We start from the raw sequence: 19,966 nt of genomic DNA, 5'->3' as shown, positions 1-19,966 counted from the left end.
TGAGCCTCTGGGCCTGTGATGGAAGGGTCTGCTGTGAAGGTCTCTGACGTGGCCTGGAGACATTTTCCCCATGATCTTGGGGATTAACATTAGGCTTCTTGCTACTTATGCACATTTCTGCAGCCAGCTTAAATTTCTCCTCAAAAATGGGTTTTTCTTTTTTTTTTGAGATGGAATCTCGCTCTGTCACCAGACTGGAGTGCAGTGGCGCAATCTCAGCTCACTGCAAGCTCCATCTCCCGGGTTCCAGCGATTCTCCTGCCTCAGCCTCCCAGGTTTTTCTTTTCTATTGCATCATTAGGCTGCAAATTTTCTGAATTTTTATGCTCCGTTTTCCTTTAAAAATGAAATAGTTTAACAGCACCCAAGTCACCTTTTGAATGCTTTCTGCTTAGAAGTTTCTTCCACAAGATACCTGAAATCATCTCTCTCAAGTTCAAAGTTCCACAAATCTCTAGGGCAGGGGCAAAATGGTGCTAGTCTCTTTGCCAAAACATAACAAGAATAACTTTTGCTCCAGTTCCCAACAAGTTTCTCATCTCCATATGAGACCGTCTCACCCTGGACCTTATTGTTCATATCACTATCAGCATTTTTTGTCAAAGCTATTCAACAAGTCTGTAGGAGGTTCCAAACTTTCCCACATTTTCCTGTCTTCTTCTGAGTCATCCAAATTGTTCCAACCTCTGCCTGTTACCCACTTCCAAAGTCGCTTCCACATTTTTGGGTATCTTTTCAGCAATGCCCCACTCTACTGGTACCAATTTACTGTACTAGTTCGTTTTCACACTGCTGATAAAGACATACCCAAAACTGGGAACAAAAAGAGGTTTAGTTGGAATTACAGTTCCACATGGCTGGGGAGGCCTCAGAATAATGACGGGAGTGAAAGGGACTTCTTACATGGCAGTGGCAAGAGAAAATGGGGAAGAAGCAAAAGTGGCAACCCCTGATAAACACATCAGATTCCATGAGCCTTATTCACTATCACAAGAATAGCATGGTAAAGACTGGCCCCCATGATTCAATTACCTCCCCTTGGGTCTCTCACACAACATGTGGGAATTCTGGGGGATAAAGTTCAAGTTGACATTTGGCTGCGGACACAGCGAAATCATATCAGATAGTATTTGCAAGCCTCATAGTAACCTCAAACCAAAAAAAATACAACATGTATACAAAAAATAAAAAGTAAGAAATAAATCATATCACAGAGAAAATCACCTTCACTAAAAGAAAGACAGGAAGGAAAGGAAGAAGGAAGAGAAGGCTACAGAAAACCAGAAAACAAATAAGAAAACACTAGGAGTATTAATTCCTTACTTATCAATCATAACATTGAATGTAAATAGACTAAACCTTCCAATCAAAAGACATATACTGGCTGAATAGATTAAAAAACAAGACCCAATGATCCATTTTCTACAAGAAGGACATTTTATCTATAAAGATACAAATAGACTGGAAACAAAGAGATGGAAAAAGATATTCCATGCCAATGGAAACCAAAAAAGAGCAGAAGTAGCTATACTTATATCGGACAAAATAGATTTCAAAACAAAAACTGTAAGAAGAGACAAAAAGGTCATTATATAATAATAAAGGGGTCAATTTAGCAAGAGGATATAACAATTGTAAATACATATATACACCCAACACTGGAGCATCCAGATATATAAAGTGAGTATTATTAGAGCTAATGAGAGAGACAGATTCCAATACAATAATAGGGGGAGACTTCAACACCTCACTTTCAGCATTGGACAGATTTTCCAGACAGAAAGTCAACAAAGAAATATTAGATATAATCTGCATTATAGACCAAATAGACCTAATAGATATTTACAGAATATGTCATCCAATGGCTGTAGAATACACCTTCTTCTCCTCAGTATATGTATCATTCTCAAAGATAAGCCATCAGGTCACAAAACAAGTATTAAAACATTTAAAAAACTGAAATAATATCAAGCATCTTTTCTGACCACAATAGAATAAAACTAGAAATAAATAACAAGAAGAATTTTGGAAACTATACAAATACATGGAAATTAAACAATATGCTCCTGAATGACCAGTGGGTCAATGAAAAAACTAAGAAGGAAATTGAAAAATTTCTTGAATCTAATGATAATGGAAACACAACATACCAAAACCTATAGGATACAGCAAAAGCAGTAAGTTTATAGCTGTAAGTGCCTACCTAAAAAAAAAACTGCGAATAAGCAATTTAATGATGCACCTTAAAGAACTAGAGAAACAAGAGCAAATGAAATCCCAAATTAGTAGAAGAAAAGAAATCATAAAGATCAGAGCAGAAATAAATGTAATTGAAATGAAGAAAACAATACAAAAGATCAATGAAACAAAAAGTTTTTTTTTTTAAAGTTAAACAAAACCAACAAACCTTTAGCAGGCTAAGAAAAAGAGAAGATCCAAATAAATAAAATCCGGGACAAAAAATGAGATATTACAGCTAATACCACAGAAATTCAAAGGATCATTAGTGGCTATTATGAGCAACTAAATTCAGTAAATTAGAAAACCTAGAAGAAATGAACAAACTCCTAAACACATACAACATAACAAAGATTGAACCATGAAGAAATCTAAAACCTGAACAGACCAATAACAAATAATGAGATCAAAGCCATAAAAAAAAGTCCCCTAGTAAAGAAAAGGCCAGAACCCAATGGCTTCACTGCTGATTCTACCAAACATTTAAAGAAATAATACCAATCCTACTCAAACTATTTTGAAAAATAGAGGAAAAAGAAATATTTCCAAACTCATTCTACAAGGCCAGTATTATCCTAATACCAAAACCAGACAAAGACACATACAAAAAAGAAAACTGCCAGCCAGTATCACTGACGAATATTGATACAAAAATTCTTAACAAAATAGTAGCAATCCAGCTGTATGTGGTGGGCTCATCTGTAATCCCAACACTTTGGAAGGCTGAGGCAGGAGGATAGCTTGACCTCAGGAGTTTGAGACTAGCTTGGATAACATAGCAAGAATCCATCTCTACAAAAAGTTGGGCATCATGATGTATGCCTGTGGTCTCAGCTACTCAGGAGGCTGAGGTGGGAGGATCGCTTGGGCCTGGGAGGTGGAGTTTGTAGTGAGCCCAGATCACACCATTGCACTCCAATCTGGGTGACAGGGTGAGACCCTGTCTCAAAACAAACAAATGAAAAACCTAGCAAACGAAATTCAACAATACATTAAAAAGATCACCATGTGGGAGTTATCCCTGGGAAGCAAGGATGGTTCAACATACACAAATCAGTCAACGTGATACATTATATCAACAGAAGGACAAATGATGTGATACATCATATCAACAGGACAAAAACCATATGATGATTTCAATTGATGCTGGAAAAGCATTTGATAAAATTCAACATCCCTTCATGATAAAAACTCTCAAGAAACTGGGGACAGAAGAAACATACCTCAGAATAATAAAAGCCAAATATGACAGATCTACAGCTTGTATCATACTGAATTTGGGAAAAATTAAAGACTTTCCTCGAAGATCTGGAACACGACAAGGACGTGAACTTTCACCATTGTTATTCAACATAGTACTGAAAGTCCTAGCTCAAGCAATCAGACAAAGAAGAAAGGACATCCAAATTGCAAAAGAAGAAGTCAAATTATTCTTGTTTGCAGATGATATAATTTTATATTTGGAAAAACCTAAAGACTCCACTAAAGAAGTACTAGAACTCATAAATAAATTCAGTAAAGTTGCAGAATACAAAATCAACATACAAAAATCAGTAGCATTTTTATATGCCAACAGGGAACATTCTGAAAAAGAAATTAAAAAGCGGTTCCATTTACAATAGCCAGACATAAAATTAAATACCTACGAATTAGCTTAACCAACAAAGTGAAAGATCTCTATACTGAAAACTATAAAACACTAATGAAAGAAATTGAAGGACACCAAAGAATAGAAAGATATTCCATATTCTTGGATTGGAAGAATCGATATTGTTAAAATGTCCATATTACCAAAAGCAATCTACAGATTCAATGCAATCCCTACCAAAATACCAACGACATTCTTCACAGAAACAGAAAAAATTATCCTAAAATTTATATGAAACCACAAAGGACCCAGAATAGCCAAAGATATCCTAAGCATAAAGAACAAAACTGGAGAAATTATGTTACATGGCTTCAAATTATACACAGAGCTATGATAACCAAAATGGTACAGTACTGGCATAAAAATAGACACATAGACCAATGGAACAGAATAGAGAACCCAGAAACAAATCCACACACATACAGTGAACTCATTTTTGACAAAAGTGCCAAGAACATCCACCAGGGAAAAGACAGTCTCTTCAATAAATGGTGCTGGGAAAATATCCATATGCAGAAGAATAAAACTAGACCCCTGTCTCTCACTACATACAAAAATCAAATCAAAATGGATTAAGGACTTAAATCTAAGACCTCAAAGTATGCGAGTACTATAAGAAAACACTGGGGAAATTCTGCAGGATATTGGTCTGTGCGAAAATTTCTTAAGTAACACCCCACAAGTGCAGGCAGCCAAAGCAAAAATGGACAAATGGAATCACATCAAGTTAAAAAAAGCTTCTGCACCGCAAAGGAAACAATCAACAAAGTGAGGTGACAACCCATAGAATGGGGAAAATATTTGCAAAATACCCATCTGATGAGGGATTAATAACCAGAATACATAAGGAACTCAGACAACTCTGTAGGAAAAAAATCCAATAATCTGATTTTAAAATGGTCAAAATATTTGAATAGACATTTCTGAAAAGAAAACATACAAATGGCAAACAGGCATATGAAAAGGTGCTCAACATCATTGATTATCAGAGAAATGCAAATCAAAACTACAATGAGAGGTCATCTCACCCCAGTTAAAATGGCTTTTATCCAAAAGACAGGCAATGACAAATGCTGACAAGGATGTGGAGAAAGGGGAACCCTCGTACACCGTTAATGGGAATGTAAATTAGTACAACCACTATGGAGAACATCTTGGAGGTCCCTCAAAGAACTAAAAATTGAGGCTGGGTGTTGTGGCTCATGCCTGTAATCCTAGCACTTTGGTAGGCCAAGGCGAGCGGATCACTTCAGGAATTCAAGACCAGCCTGGCCAGCATGGCGAAACCCCATCTCTACTAAAAATACAAAGAAAAAAAAAAAAAGCCAGGTGTAGTGGTGCCTAAGTAAGCTTGTAATCCCAGCTACTCAGGAAGCTGAAGCAGAAGAATTGCTTGAGCCTGGGAGGCAGAGGTTGCAGTGAACCAAGATGGTGCAAGACTGTTCCCAAAACAAAAAACAATAAAACCTAAAAATTGAGCTATCATACATTTGAGCAATCCCGCTGAGGACTATATACCCAAAAGAAAGAAAATCAGTATTTGGAAGAGATATCTGCACTCCCATGTTTGTTGCAGCACTGTTCACAATAGCCAACATTTGGAAGCAACCTAAATGTCCACCAACAGATAAATAAAGAAAATATGGTACTTATACACAATGGAATACTATTCAGCCATAAAAAAGAATGAGATCCTGTAATTTGCAACAACATGGATGGAACTGGAGGTCATTATGCTAAATGAAATAAGCCATGCACAGAAAGACAAACATCACATGTTCTCATTTATTTGTGGGATCTAAAAATCAAAACAATTCCACTCATGGAGATAGAGAGTACAAGGATGGTTATCAGAGGCTGGGAAGAGTAGTGGGGGAATGCGGGGGAGGTGGGGATGGTTAATGGGTATAACTATAAAAAAATAGTTCTTTAACTATAAAAAATAAAGAATGAATAAGACTATAGTCAATAATAATTGTACTTTTTTTTTTTTAATTGTACATTTAAAAATAACTAAAGAAACAGACCAGTTGCAGCAGCTCACGCCTGTAATCCCAGCACTTTAGGAGGGTGAGGCAGGAGAATCGCTTGAGCACACAGGTTTGAGACCAGCCTGGGCAACATAGTAAGACCTTGACTCTACAAAAATAAACAAAATTAGACCGGGCGCGGTGGCTCAAGCCTGTAATCCCAGAACTTTGGGAGTCCAGGGCGGGCAGATCACAAGGTCAGGAGATAGAGACCATCCTGGCTAACACAGTGAAATCCCGTCTCTATTAAAAATACAAAAAATTAGCCGGGCGTGGTGGCAGGTGCCTGTAGTCCCAGCTACTCCAGAGGCTGAGGCAGAAGAATGGCATGAACCCGGGAGGTGGAGCTTGAAGTGAGCACAGATCACACCACTGCACTCCAGCCTGGGCAACACAGTGAGACTCCATCTCAAAAAATAAAGTAAAATAAAAATAAAATAAAAATAAAATAAAATAAAATAAAATAAAAAACACAATTAGCCAGGTGTGGTGGCACATGCCTGTAGTCCCAGCTACTATGGAGGCTGAAGTGGAAGGATCACTTGAGCCTGGGAGGTCAAGGCTGCAGTGAGCTGAGATTGTGCCACTGCACTCCCAGCCTGGGCAACAAAGCAAGACCCTGAAAAAAAAAAAAAAAAAAGGAAGAAAGAAAAAAGAAAAGAAAAAGAGAGAAAAACCGAAAGAATATAATCATATTCTTTGTAACGCAAATGCTTGAGGGGATGAGTACCCATTCTCCATGATGTGATTATTACTCATTGCATGCCTGTATCAAAACATCTCATGGACTACATAAATATCCATACCTACTATGTACCTATACAAATTAAAAATACAATTTTTGTTTAAAAATCCACTTGTAACTTCTGCTAATCAGATTGTATATTCAGGGCAACTTGAATCTATGCTCCTAGGTTGCAATCCCTAAGCCTGGATCAAATAAACTACTTACATTAATTTTGCCTCAGCTTCTTCCCTTTAGGTTGACAATGACCACCTCATGAAGCTTTCAAAAAAGCCTGAAAGGACTGGGTTTGGGGGACTTCCAAATAGCTGAACACAGGTTCCTGGAGGGTGGTGCACCCAGAGAGGGCATAGAAGCTCCAAGTACCTTCATGGGAAGGGACGCTCTGTTCATCTCTTCCACCTGGCCGTTCATCTATATCATTTGTAATATCCTTTGTAATAGATGGATAACATAAGTAAGTCTTTCCTTGAGATCTGTGAGCTGTGTGCCTTTTTCCTTAGCTGATTTTAATCTATATCCTTTCACTGTAATAAACCATAACCACAGCTGTTTTTCTGAGTTTTGCACTTCATTCTAGGGAGTCATCAAACCTGAGGGGAGTCTTGGAGATTCCTGACAGACAAGTTACTTTTTTTTTTTTTTTTGCCCCTCATATTGTCCCACATACTTTGAATAACTGTGCTCTGCCTGATTTATTTGAGATCTTGAGCCACAGAGGTCTGTAGGTATTTCCCCACACTCTTGTTTGAACTTCCCTGCAGGCAGCTCTTCCTCAAATATTGTAGGTCAAGGTTACTGGTGTTTTCTAGTTTTATAAAAACTTTTTTATTTTATTTTATTTTAGGTTTGGGGGTACATGTGAAGGTTGATTACACAGGTAAAAACGTGTCACAGAGGTTTATTGCACATACTATTTCATCACCCAGGTATTGAGCCCAGTACCCAATAGTTCTTTTCTACTCCTCTCTCTCTTCTCCTGCTCCTCAAGCAGACCTCAGTATCTCTTGTTTCCCTCTTTGTGTTCATAGGTTTTTATCATTTAGCTCCTGAGAAGTTATTTAAAAGAAGTTGTTCTAAAGAGAAGAATCTGACCCCAGAGCCTATGATCTTTCCATCATACCCTACTGCTATAATACTAACAAAGGTAGGCAAACAGATATCCCTGATTTCTCCTGATGAGATACACTTCGTTTTGTACAACCAGATGGGATTGGAAGAACAATGCTAATTTTATTTAAACTGGTATGGAAGAACTACTCCAAGGGAATCCTATATCCTTATAAGTTGAAGGAAACTAAAATATTTCACTCCAAAGTATATTTCCTTGACATATTTCAAGATACCTATTCAGAATGACTGGAAATACAAGAATAGTTGAAAAGTTGTCTTTTGTGGGAGCAGGCGGATGGGGGGCGGGGATTTGCATCTATAGAGAATATGTTCAGACAGGCTTTCTCTAAGGGCCTTCCTTCCCTTGTCAGATCTAGCAAAGATTAACTGAGAGCCTGAAACCTTTAAAGGTGTGAAAGCAATATTGACCATCTATTCTCTCTGAGGGTTGCTATAATACCTGGGAGGTTTCATCTATATAACAAGACCACCTTTGCTAGGGAGGCCTCCTCTTCTCCCCTTCCCATAACTGTTTTGCCATGATCTAAGCCCCCATTCTTTCTGTAATCTCAAGATGGTGTATAAGCTTCTATACTTCATTGGAGACTGGGGTAATCTTTCTGTGGTTCTCCCCCATGCACATTAATAGATTTGCATACTGTTTCTCCTATTTATCTGCCTTTTGTTGGTTGATTTTTCAGTGAACCTTCAGAGGGTAAAGGAGAAGTTTTCCCTTGGACCCTGCAAAGTTATGTCTTACTCTTAAATGTCGTTTTGCAAGACTCCTCCATTTTCCAAAATAGTCCTCCTCTTTCTCCTATTTGCTAAGTGTACATAAAAGAATCATTTTGCATGTTTTTCCCAAAAGAGATTAATTTAGTCAGATACCAAACTGAGCAGTTTGGCTTCCTGTAGGCCAGAGGCATGTATACAAAGCTAGATATAGCTTGCTTGTCAGTGTATGCGGGAGTGACTGACTGCTGGGGTTGTACCCAATCCAATTTCTCCTTCTTCTACATTATATACCCCAATTATTTTTTGCTGGGCACTGGTTTACTCAGCATAGGAACTACATTTTCTGGCTTTCCTTTCATTTATATGAGGCCATGTAAGTGAGTTCTGGCCAACAGAATATTACTTAGCATAGGATGAGTTATTGCAGTTAGATGAGTCCACGTAAGTAAATTCTGGCCAACAGAATGTGAATGGAAGTAGTGTGCCTTAAAGGAAAATGGAATGCCCTTGCCTTCCCCTCTTTCTTTCTTACTGGCTGAAATGTGGGTATGGTAGTGAATTACTTTGAACTATGTGAATAAGGGCAACATGTTACAGATGTTGAAGCAATAACAAGATAGAGGGAGCCTAGGCTTTTGATCCACTGAGCCACCATCAGCACCTGCTACATAATATGAGGCACATACTTTTGCAGACTGTGTTCATAATTACCACAGCTGTGACTTAGATTCTTTACAAGGAGTATTCTTTACAAAAAGGTACACTTCATAACTGTTCTCATTCTCCTTTTTACTGGGAACGTTTGGTAAAAGATATCACTGATTTTCGGCCAGGCGTGATGGCTCACGCTTGTAATCCCAGCACTTTGGGGGGCCGAAGCAGGTGGATCACCTGAGGTCGGGAGTTTTAGACCAGCCTGACCAACATGGAGAAATCCTGTCTCTACTACTAAAAATACAAAATTAGCTGGGCGTGGTGCTGCATGCCTGTAATTCCAGCTACTTGGGAGGCTGAGGCAGAAGAATCGCTTGAACTTGGGAGGCGGAGGTTGTGGTGAGCTGAGATGGCACCATTGCACTCCAGCCTGGGCAACAAGAGCAAAACTCCTTCTCAAAAAAAAAAAAAAAAAAAAGATATCACTGGTTTTCAACATCCTCCAGTCTATAGCTTCAGAGACGTAAGATCCAGCAGTGTACCTGCCATCCTCTGGGTTTCCCAGCTGTTCACAGTTGCTCTGATGTTTTGACATCATTTATAATACAACATGTACTTCTGAAACTGTTTTTGCAAGAATTATAACTGAAGAAATTATGATAGTGAAAGAGATCTGACCTAACTAACTCCATCTTGCTTCTAACCTCCAAGCTGTTCTTGTTCATTCCTAGTGTAGGCCCAACTAACTTTGGGAGAAACTTAGTTTATAGTTTAACTTCAAAACAAACTTGGTAACAGACCTTTCCCCAAACAAACCCCCTTCTTGCCTGGGGACTAGACTGCCTTTGCAGGACTAACAAATTAGCCTCAAGATTAGAAATTATGGTTTAGGAGTCACTGTTGTAAACCTGAGATCAGTGCTCGAGATATTTTGCAGATCCTGTGTTGAGGTGCGCCAGCTGATGCCACCTAGATGGATAAACTGGATCATATGGTCTTGTGGCTCCCACCCAGGAACTGACTCAGTGCAAGAGGACAGCTTCAACTTTCTGTGATTTAATCTTCGACCTGATCAGTCAACACTCCCTGCTTTCTAACCCCCGACCGACCAAATTATCCTTAAAAACCCAATCATCAAATTTTCAGGGAGATTGATTTGAGTAATAAAACTCTGGTCTCCCATACAGCTGACTCTGCATGAATTAATCTCTTTCTGTCTTGCAATTCCCCTGTCTTGATTATCATCAGCTCTGTCTAGGCAGTGGGCAAGTAGAACTCCATTGGGTGTTACACTTCTGGAATTTCTTTCACCTATCCTGTACTGGAATATTAAAACCCAAGTCTCTAACTTCTCATGCCACACAGCTACTCTCTTATTCTGCCATTTGGGTTATTAAAAAAATAAATTTATTCCTTAAATTTTTTTTGGTAGAAACGAGATCTCACTCTGTTCCCTAGGCTGGTCTCGAACTCCTAGGTTCAAGTGATCCTTCTGTCTTGGCCTCTGAAAGTGCTGGGATTACAGGCGTGAGCCACCATGCCAGGCCAATTTGTTATTTAAAATAATTAATTACAGAAAGTTTGGGAAAATCCCCAACTCCCAAGATGACCAGTACTATGATATTGCATTTCCTTCTAATTCCTTTTATAAGTATCTTTTGTTTAAACATTGTCTACATCAAAATGTTTATTTTATGCTCTTTTCACTTACTACATTATAAGCATTTTCCCACATTGTTATCTAATATTCACAGCCATCATCCTTTACAGCTGTATTATGTCCTATTAAGTGACTATATTATACTTCACCTAATTATTCTCCTATTATTTGATATTAAGGGTACTCTCTGTAGTGTTATACACGGTTTGGAAAGCATGTTGATGCAGTGCAGCTGGTGAGAACTTAGAGCTTCCCTTGTCATTGCTGGCAATTTGTCACAACTATTGGTTCAGTCTGAAGTTCTGTTGCCTACCTTGCCCGAAGAATATGTAGATTTTCTATGCTTGTGTTTGGCTTTGTTAACTATTAATTTTATGAGGTGGCACAATATTTACATTTTAAAATTTAGGAACAACTTTTAGCTTGTGTTTAAATAAAACCAGGTTGTCTATACTTTGATTTGAAAAAAGCAAGGGAATTGTTTCTCTGGAAAAGTGGTAGAGAAAATGTAAAAAAAAAAACCATTGTCTGTGAAAGTCGGGACTGGGATCAGGGAAATGAAAACAAAAATAAATGTAGAGTTTCAATAATTCTTTCCATTTTCTTTCCTAAATATAGTTTTCAACCTCGGATGCACATTAGAATCACACAAGGATGCTTTTAGAAAAGTGTTGATCCACAGACCCTATGCCCAAAGGTTTTTGTTTTTGTTTTTTTTTAAATGAGTATTTTAATTCAGTTTCAGAAAAAAAGGGTACATGACTTTGATGAGAAAGCACAAAATTAAGAGGCTTTTCTGGAAATCCAAGAAAAAGAAATAACCATTAATATGTTCAATAATTTTCTGGATCTTCTTCTTGTGTCAAAAGCAGCTGCTCCAAGAACTAACTAGCCCTCTTTATCTCCCTCTAACTGGGACAGACTAATTCCCCTCCACCCCCACCTCTCTTCTTTCAATAACACTGTGTAGGTGTTAATGGCCTGGGTTCTCACCAATGAACAGAATTGTCCTTTAAGCCAGCAACCCACAGGCAGTGGCACCCAAAGCCTCACCCCCAGTCCCCAGGGCAGAAGCCACAGAGCTAGCATTGTTTCCACTGTCTCAGGAAGAAGGAGCCAAAAGCTGACCCTCAGCACAAATCAAAGCCCAATATGGAGACAGAATAACTGCTTCTAGGCCGAGAGTTGGCAAGCTGTGGGCAAAAAAGGGGAGTTTTTGCAGCCACCGCATCTTTAGAAACAAGGGGAAAACTAGACCCTTTTCCACTATTACGGTCTACAAGGTACTCTACTGCTCCAAGGGGATCTGAAAGTACAAAAGGATCTGAACAAATAAGGAGCACTTTTCCCAGGCTGGAGATAAGAATGAAAAACAGAAAGATGGATGAATGTAATAAGGTGTAGGAAGATGATGCTGGGAACCTCCGTTCTTCACATGGCTGCCAGCCCCATAGAGGACAACACAGTAAGAACCAGGACAACCACTCCAGACTGGTATAGCTGGGGAATCTTCAGGCCTTTTCCTAGGTCCCACATCAAATGTCGGATCCCATTCTAGGTATGATACATGAGAGGGAAGACAAGTGCAGACTTAGCTGTGTGGATCAGTGCTAGCCCCAGACACAGGGACTTCACGAGTTCCAAATAAGACTCAAAGTTCCCAGGGAGTAACAGGGCTGACATGCCAAAAAGAGAGACCCCTGCACTCAAAGCAATACCAGTGCCACGGTGGCAGATGGACATCGCCATGGGAAGAGACCAGCTGTAGATAGTGATGTGGGGAGATACAGGACGGTTTGAACCTATATTCTTATTCCAGAACTGCTCCATCTCTTCTTTGGCCATGGTTCCCAAAGGAACAGCATTTCTGATACAGAGCTGTGGGCTAAAGTGGGCTTGGAGGCAATGATGACCAACATGTCTCAGCAAGAGCGCAGCCATCTGGGGTTCCAGTCTGGACGGAAGTCATGCCCAAAGGTTTTCATTTTATTCATCTATGTTGGAGCCCAGGCATGTGCAGTGGGGTCAGAATCCACCACCCTAAAAGGCTGTGTACAAATAATGTGGAAAAACATTCAGCCTCACTAGCCATCAAAGAAATTCAAAATAGGTCGGGTGTGGTGGCTCACGCCTGTAATCCCAGCACTTTGGGAGGCCAAGGCGAGTGGATCATCTGAGGTCAGTAGTTTGAGACCAGCCTGGCCAACATGGCGAAACCCTGTCTTTACTAAAAATACAAAAATTAGCCGGGCGTGGTGGCACACGCCTGTAGTCCCAGCTACTCGGGAGGCTGAGGCAGGAGAATCACTTGAACCCAGGAGGCGGAGGTTGCAGTGAGCCGAGATCATGCCACTGCACTCCAGCCTGGATGACAGAGCGAGTCTCCATCTCAAAAACAAACAAACAACAACAACAACAACAAAGAAATTCAAAATAAAATGACAAGTGACTAATTTCTGTCTATAAGTGCACTCAAAAATAATAGAATATGTTGAACAAAGAAGTCAGACACAAAAGAGTATGAAGCTGCCCCAACAAGGTTGACAGGAAGTACATGCTGGGTTCTGGACAGCAATATAATTATGATAAAGCATTAATCGGGCTTCACTTTGGTCCACTTCCTTGTTGCTAAAAGTCACACAGCATTAGATACTGATCATTTGCATCCCCATTGTTCCTATAGACAGGACCTCTAACATTAGAATCCCAGCAGGGATTATAGGAAGCTGAGGCAGGTGGATCATTTGAGATCAGGAGCTCAAGACCAGCCTAGCCAACATGGTGAAACCCCATCTCTATTAAAAATATAAAAATTAGCCAGGCAGTAATGGCACGCGCCTGTAATCCCAGCTACTCGGGAGGTTGAGGCAGGAGAATCGCTTGAGCCTGAGAGGTGGAGGTTATGATAAGCCAAGATGAGGCCACTGCGGTCCAGAGTCTGGGCAAGAGAGTGAGATCCTGTCTCAAAAAACAAACAAACAAACAAACAAATGGAATTGCTTAAGATGTTTTTCAGAAACAGATTCCAGCAACCAGTTTGAAGACCCCCAGAGAGGAACAGCATCAGTATGAGAATATAGCTTCTTCATCTCCCTGTCCCATGACTTCACCCTGGACTCTTTGACCTGTTAACCATCTTCACATTTTGGCCCAATCCAAAACCCTTAAAAACCCTGACCCTAAGTTCCTCAAGGAGATGGGTTTGAGGTTTCCTCCCATCTCTTCATTTGATGACTCTACGATTAAACCTCTTTCTCTGCTGCAACCCAATGGCTTGGTGTATTGACTTGCTGTGTGCATTGGGCAACAAACCTATTATGGTTACAATTACATGTAATGTAATTCCATTTAGAAGAAATTCCAGGACAGGCAGAAATCAGAACAGTGGCAACTTGGAGGAAGGTGGGAAAAGCAGTAGGTGCAGATCAACTGCAAACAGGTTATAGAGGACTTTAAGGGACAGTGGAAATATTCTGTATCTTTTTTTTTGAGATGGAGTCTTACTGTGTCATTCAGGCTGGGGTGCAGTGGCATGATCTTGGCTCACTGCAATATCTGCCTCCTGGGCTCAAGTGGTCCTCCTGCCTCAGCCTCCCAAGTAGCTGGGACCACAGATGTGCACCACCATGCCTGGCTAATTTTTGTATTTTTGGTAGAGACAGGGTTTCACCATCTTGCCTGGCCTGGCCTTGAACTCCTGAGCTGAAGCAATCTGCCCACCTCAGCCTCCCAAAGTGTTGGGATTACAGGCGTAAGTCACTGCGCCTGGCCCTGTTCTGTATCTTCATTGGGGTGGTGGTAATATGGACACAAACATTTGTCAAAACTTATCCAATTGTATATTAAAAAATCTTTGCATATATTATATGCAAATTATATCTCAAACAAAGAATATTGGGGAAAATTTCATCAGAACCTCTGTCCCCCATCAATACTAGACTCAGTGCTAACGAGGATGTGGTAAAATTGCTACTCTTACATAATGAAGGCAGAAAAATTTGGTAGCGTCAGAGGCATTTGAACCAGAGCAACTCCATCTTGACTAAGGGTTGAGTAAAATGAGAATGAGACCTGCTGGGCTGCATTCTCATGAGGTTAGGCATTCTTTTTAGTCTCGCTTTGTCGCCCAGGCTGGAGTGCAGTGGTGCGATCTCGACTCACTGCAAGCTCCGCCTCCCCGGTTCACGCCATTCTCCTGCCAGGAGCTCGCCACCATGCCCGGCTAATTTTTTGTATGTTTAATAGAGACGAGGTTTCACTGTGTTAGCCAGGATGGTCTTGATCTCCTGACCTCGCGATCCGCCGGCCCCGGCCTCTCAAAGTGTTGGGATTACAGGCGTGAGCCACCGCGCCTGGCTGAGGTTAGGCATTCTTAAATCACAGGATGAGATAGGAAGTTGGCACAAGATACAGGTCACAGAGATCCCAGTGATAAAACAGGATACAGTAAAGAAGCCAGCCAAAACCCGCCAAAACCAAGATGGCAATGAAAGTGACCTCTGGTCGTCCTCACACCTCATTATATGCTAATTATAATGTATTAGCATGATAAAAGACACTTCCATCAGCGCCATGACAGTTTACTAATGCCATGGCAACATCTGGAAATTACCCTATATAGACTAAAAAAAAGAGGAACCCTCAGTTCTGGTAAATTCCTGTCCCCTTCCCAGAAAGCACATGAATAATCCACCCCATATTTATAATCAAGAAATAACCATAAAAATAGCCAGCCAGCAGCCCTCGGGGCAGCTCTGTCTATAGAGTAGACATTCTTTTATTTCTTTACTCTCTTAGTAAGTTTGCTTTTCCTTTACTGTTTAGACTCGCCCTGAATTCTTTCTTGCATGATTTCCAAGAACCGTCAATTGGGGTCTGGGTTCAGGACCCCTTTCCAATAATAGTAGGATACTTCGGAATGTTTGTCAACACATTTTAAGATCTATAGTTCTATAAAAATAAATTTAAAAATGAAAAATATAATACCAAAATGATTTTTTTCCAGCATTGTTTCGAATAAAAATATTCAACCTTCAGACTAGTGAGTAATTCTTAACCAAATTAGGATTATGTTGTGAGAGTTAATTCCAGCAGGTCTAGGATGAACCTAAACTGTTTTGCTAAAGTGCCTGTTTGGCACTGACTGTTGGTCAAGCATATTACAGAGGGAAACAGAAAGATTAAAATAGTGTGTGGCCTCATAACCTCAGGTCCAAGTTGTTTCATGGCAGTTTGTATCAGTTTATCAGCATTGTTTTTTGATAACAGTGATAATGATGATTTGCACCTGGTCTCGTTGAGACCCCCAAGAAGTCTTTGCTCTTGAAGCAGGTTACATGGCAGGAATGTGCTTATGTGAACAACAGAATATAAAAAGTATTTAATAAAATCTCAGCTGAGACTTGGTTTTTTACCAGGGCTCCCTGGTTGTGAGGTGGTCAATGCGCACATGAGTGGTTCCTGATCTCAGAGAGGAAGTACATCCAGCCACGGCCCTTACAGAGGGAACACCATTGCAGCTGCTGCCTGACTTCTCTGGACCCCTTGCTGTGAAACACACATGGGCTCTAACGCATATTCTTCCTCTAATGCTGTTTCTATATTATACCCTATTCCTGAAATAAGGTATACATTTGTTAGCACTGTAATTTTAGGTTCTGTTAGTCTGTTAGCAGTTGTACCCTGTTTAACTGCTGCTGTTAGTGCAAGGGCATATCAACTTCATGAAATATTAAGTTATATGGAAATAGCAAATTTGAAGACTATAGCAACAAAGCACAATGCTTATCAGATGATATTAAGAGAAAGACAGTATAAAACTTTTATAAAAGCTATGATAATAAAACCATAAAATTATGTTTATTGACAAGACACTAGGAGTGAACTTGGGAGAATGTCTGCATAAGTTTTGTTTCATTCAAAAATTTTATACTGATCACAGCTGAGAGGTGTGCCATAAATAATTATGAAAAAAATATTGCACTGGGCACAGTGGCTTACGCCTGCCTATAATCCCAGCATTTTGGGAGGCCAAGGAAGGAGGATCACTTGAGGCCAGAAATTTGAGACCAGCCTGGCCAACATAGTGAGACCCCTGTCTCTATAAATAAAAATTAAAAAGTGAGCTGGGTGTGGCTGCATGTGACTGCAGTCCCATCTACTCAGGAGACTGAAGTGGGAGGATCACTTGAGCCCAGGAGGTTGAGGCTGCAGTGAGTTGTGATCGTGCCACTACCCTCCAGCCTGGGTGACAGAGTGAGATACTATCTGAAAAAAGAATTTTTTTTTTTTTGCAATGTTGTTCATTATATGTAAAATGAAAAAAAAATTAACTGCCTAAAAGCCAAATGTCATTTTACCTTTGGACAATGGTATTAGACTGATATACATATATGTATATATGTATGTATGTATAGAAAGAGAGAGTATTTAAGTATCATATATGTCACAGATATATCATTATATATAACACCTATATGATATACATATTACTAATATTCTGTGTCAATTCTCTAAAATAAAAAAAAGCTCTTTAAATGAGGAGAGGGTGGTTCAGGCTGAGGAAAGTGTGTGAGGTGAAAAAAAGTGTGAACGCAAGTGAGAGGGTGTATTTGGGGGAAAACAAGTTCAATATCATCAAAGCTCAATGGATGGTAATTCCCTTCTCCTTCCCTCTCTTGAGAAGAAATTAGGCCCCACATCCCTAGGAAAAGCCCTATGGATAGCACTTTTGGAAACAGGAATTTTATTATGGCCCTCTTGAAAGGCTGCTTCAGTGAGCAGCGCACTATTTAGCCCTAGAGCTGGTTCAGCAAGAAATAACTACTCTACATAGTTTTCTTCCAAAGAGAACTTGTCTTTGTTTACCTCACATGGACATTAAGCAGCTTCAATAATCGCAAATATTCTTCACGTAGAGCTTCCTTCTCTTGCTGTAGCTTAGACAGCTTCTCTGACAATTCTTGGTTGCTTTTGACATCCTGAAAAACATTGGAAAATAATGAGAACTCTGACCTGACAAAGGTATGATGTTGAAGAAATGAAAAGTCTTTCTGGTTAAAAAAAAAAAAAAAAAAAAGCTTATAGTCACTCCAGCTTCTGAGATCATAGTAGCTTCATGGGATTCCTGTACTTCCAGATTTTCTGAAAGTCAGCAACTATTTCCCTTGCCTTTTGCTTCCCCAGCCTTCCCAATAATTTTGTAAGCATCTAATTCCCTTTATTAAAAATCTTCCAAGGCCGGGCGTGGTGGCTCACACCCATAATCCCTGTATTTTGGGAGGCTGAGGCAGGCATATCGCTTGAGCTCAGGAGTTTGAGACCAGGCTGGGCAGTATGGTAAAACCCCACGTCTACAAAAAAATATAAAAATGTGTCAGGTGTGGTGGTGTGTGCCTGTAGTCCCAGCTACTTGGGAGGCTGAAATAGGAGGATGGCTTGAGCCTAGGAGGCAGATGTTGCAGTGAGCTGAGATCACGCCACCACACTCCAGCCTGGGTAACAGAGCCAGACCCTGTCTCAAAACAAAACAAAACAAAACAAAAAAACAAAAACATCTCCCAGCTTAAAGTATATAAAGTGAAAGCTGTTCTCTTGAATTGATTAACTCTGATAAAGTATTTGGTTCTAGAAGTCACTACAGTGATGAGAAATTCAAAGTTAGGAATTTGGGATTGGTTATCTGACCTGGCTAGCTTTGAAGGTGATATAATCTTGTCACGAGTTCTAGCAAAAGAATCCATGGCAAAAGAATTGATTATCACTTATAGTTGCTGATAATGAAGTACTTTGGAAGACCATATGAGTGGTATGAAAAATGTTATAATGGAATTGAGGACTACAAGGATCGTGAGGTGGGCTAGCCACATCTGACCATGTTACTGAGCTTAGAAGAAAATGTCCAACTTGGGGATTTAATAACCGGAACAAGGCATCATCTGAGAACCACAGACCTTCTATGAGTGTCCTAAAATAACTTCTCTCTTGTAGTCAGAAGACCAATATATCCAAAAACCAAATCCCAAATATCAAGTGGATTGCAGAATTACAGTACTAACTGATTTCACAGGCTTGCCAGGTCTCTTATGTGAGAAACAGGGCTGTGGGAATGCGTGGAAACCTGAGAATTGAGAATGAAGACATCTGAGAGGACTCTAATGACATTGAACCCCCTGGACCTCCAAATTCCAAAATGCCTCTCTTGCCAGCACAAGTAGGCCCTCCTCTCCTAAGGAGATTAAGTTTGAAGATTCTGTAATGATTTCACCCAAGGCACTTACCTTGTAAGGGGATGCCTATTGTCCTTGAGGCCCACCTCTATACCACCACCACTTCTCATTGTCTCCAATCCTGTAACTACAGCTGGATCCCAGCACGCCATGGTGAGTTGGGGTTAAGTGTAGGGACTGACTTGGGGACTGCCATATTGAAAGAATGGCAAGATTTTGCCAACTTAAATTAGCAGAAACTCTAGGAGTATATGCAGGAATGTATTTGTAGGGAGTTACACTAGTCAGTGCCCCTAACCCTTGAACAACATGAGAGTTAGGGGCACTGACCCCCCCCCACATAATTGAAAATCTGAATTATGATTTTTTTGACTCCCCACCAAATTACTAATAGCCTACTGTTAACTAGAAGTCTTATCAACAACGTAAGCAGTTAACACATATTTTGTATGTGTATCATGTATTATACTCTTGCAATAAAATAAGCCAGAGAAAATAAAATTTTATTAAGAAAATCATAAGGTAGAGAAAATATATTTACTATTCATTAAGTAGAAGTAGCTCATCACAAAGTTTTTCATCCTCATTGTCTTCATGTTGAGTAGGCGGAGGAGGAGGAGAAGAGGAGGAATTGATCTTGTTATCTCAGGGGTGGCAGAGCTGGAAGAGGTGGAGAAGGTGGCAGGGAAGGCAGGAGAGGCAGGCACACTCAGTATGACTTTACAGAAATACACTGTAATTCGACTTTTTGGCTTTTTCATTTCCCTAAAAATATTTCTATATGGTACCAATCCTTCTTTCACTGTTTGTGTTAGTTTCAGTGCCTGTATCATATAGAAAGGTCCATATTGTAAAGTAAGTCAAAAGCAATCTTGGATATTTGGAATCCTTCTGCCAGATTGTCTAAGGTCAATT

The 19,966-nt window shown here is 39.9% G+C and overlaps 1 protein-coding gene and 1 pseudogene across 3 annotated transcripts in view; both read right to left on the bottom strand.

Moving 5' to 3' along the window:
• LOC112622766 (coiled-coil domain-containing protein 30) overlaps positions 1–19,966 on the bottom strand; it is a 117,512-nt gene that overhangs the window by 27,574 nt on the left and 69,972 nt on the right. For both annotated transcript variants that reach the window (XM_025382590.1, XM_025382599.1), the window contains one exon: positions 17,691–17,803. In XM_025382590.1, coding sequence (XP_025238375.1) covers positions 17,691–17,803 — 113 coding nt within the window. The remainder of the gene's footprint in view (positions 1–17,690; positions 17,804–19,966) is intronic.
• LOC112622846 lies at positions 11,692–12,764 on the bottom strand (annotated as a pseudogene). Its single transcript, XR_003119036.1, has one exon. The product of XR_003119036.1 is annotated as a succinate dehydrogenase cytochrome b560 subunit, mitochondrial pseudogene (transcript).

The sequence above is a fragment of the Theropithecus gelada genome, chromosome 1 (genome assembly GCF_003255815.1).
Source record: "Theropithecus gelada isolate Dixy chromosome 1, Tgel_1.0, whole genome shotgun sequence".
Lineage (NCBI taxonomy): Eukaryota > Metazoa > Chordata > Mammalia > Primates > Cercopithecidae > Theropithecus > Theropithecus gelada.
This window is presented reverse-complemented; position numbering and strand designations above follow the sequence as displayed.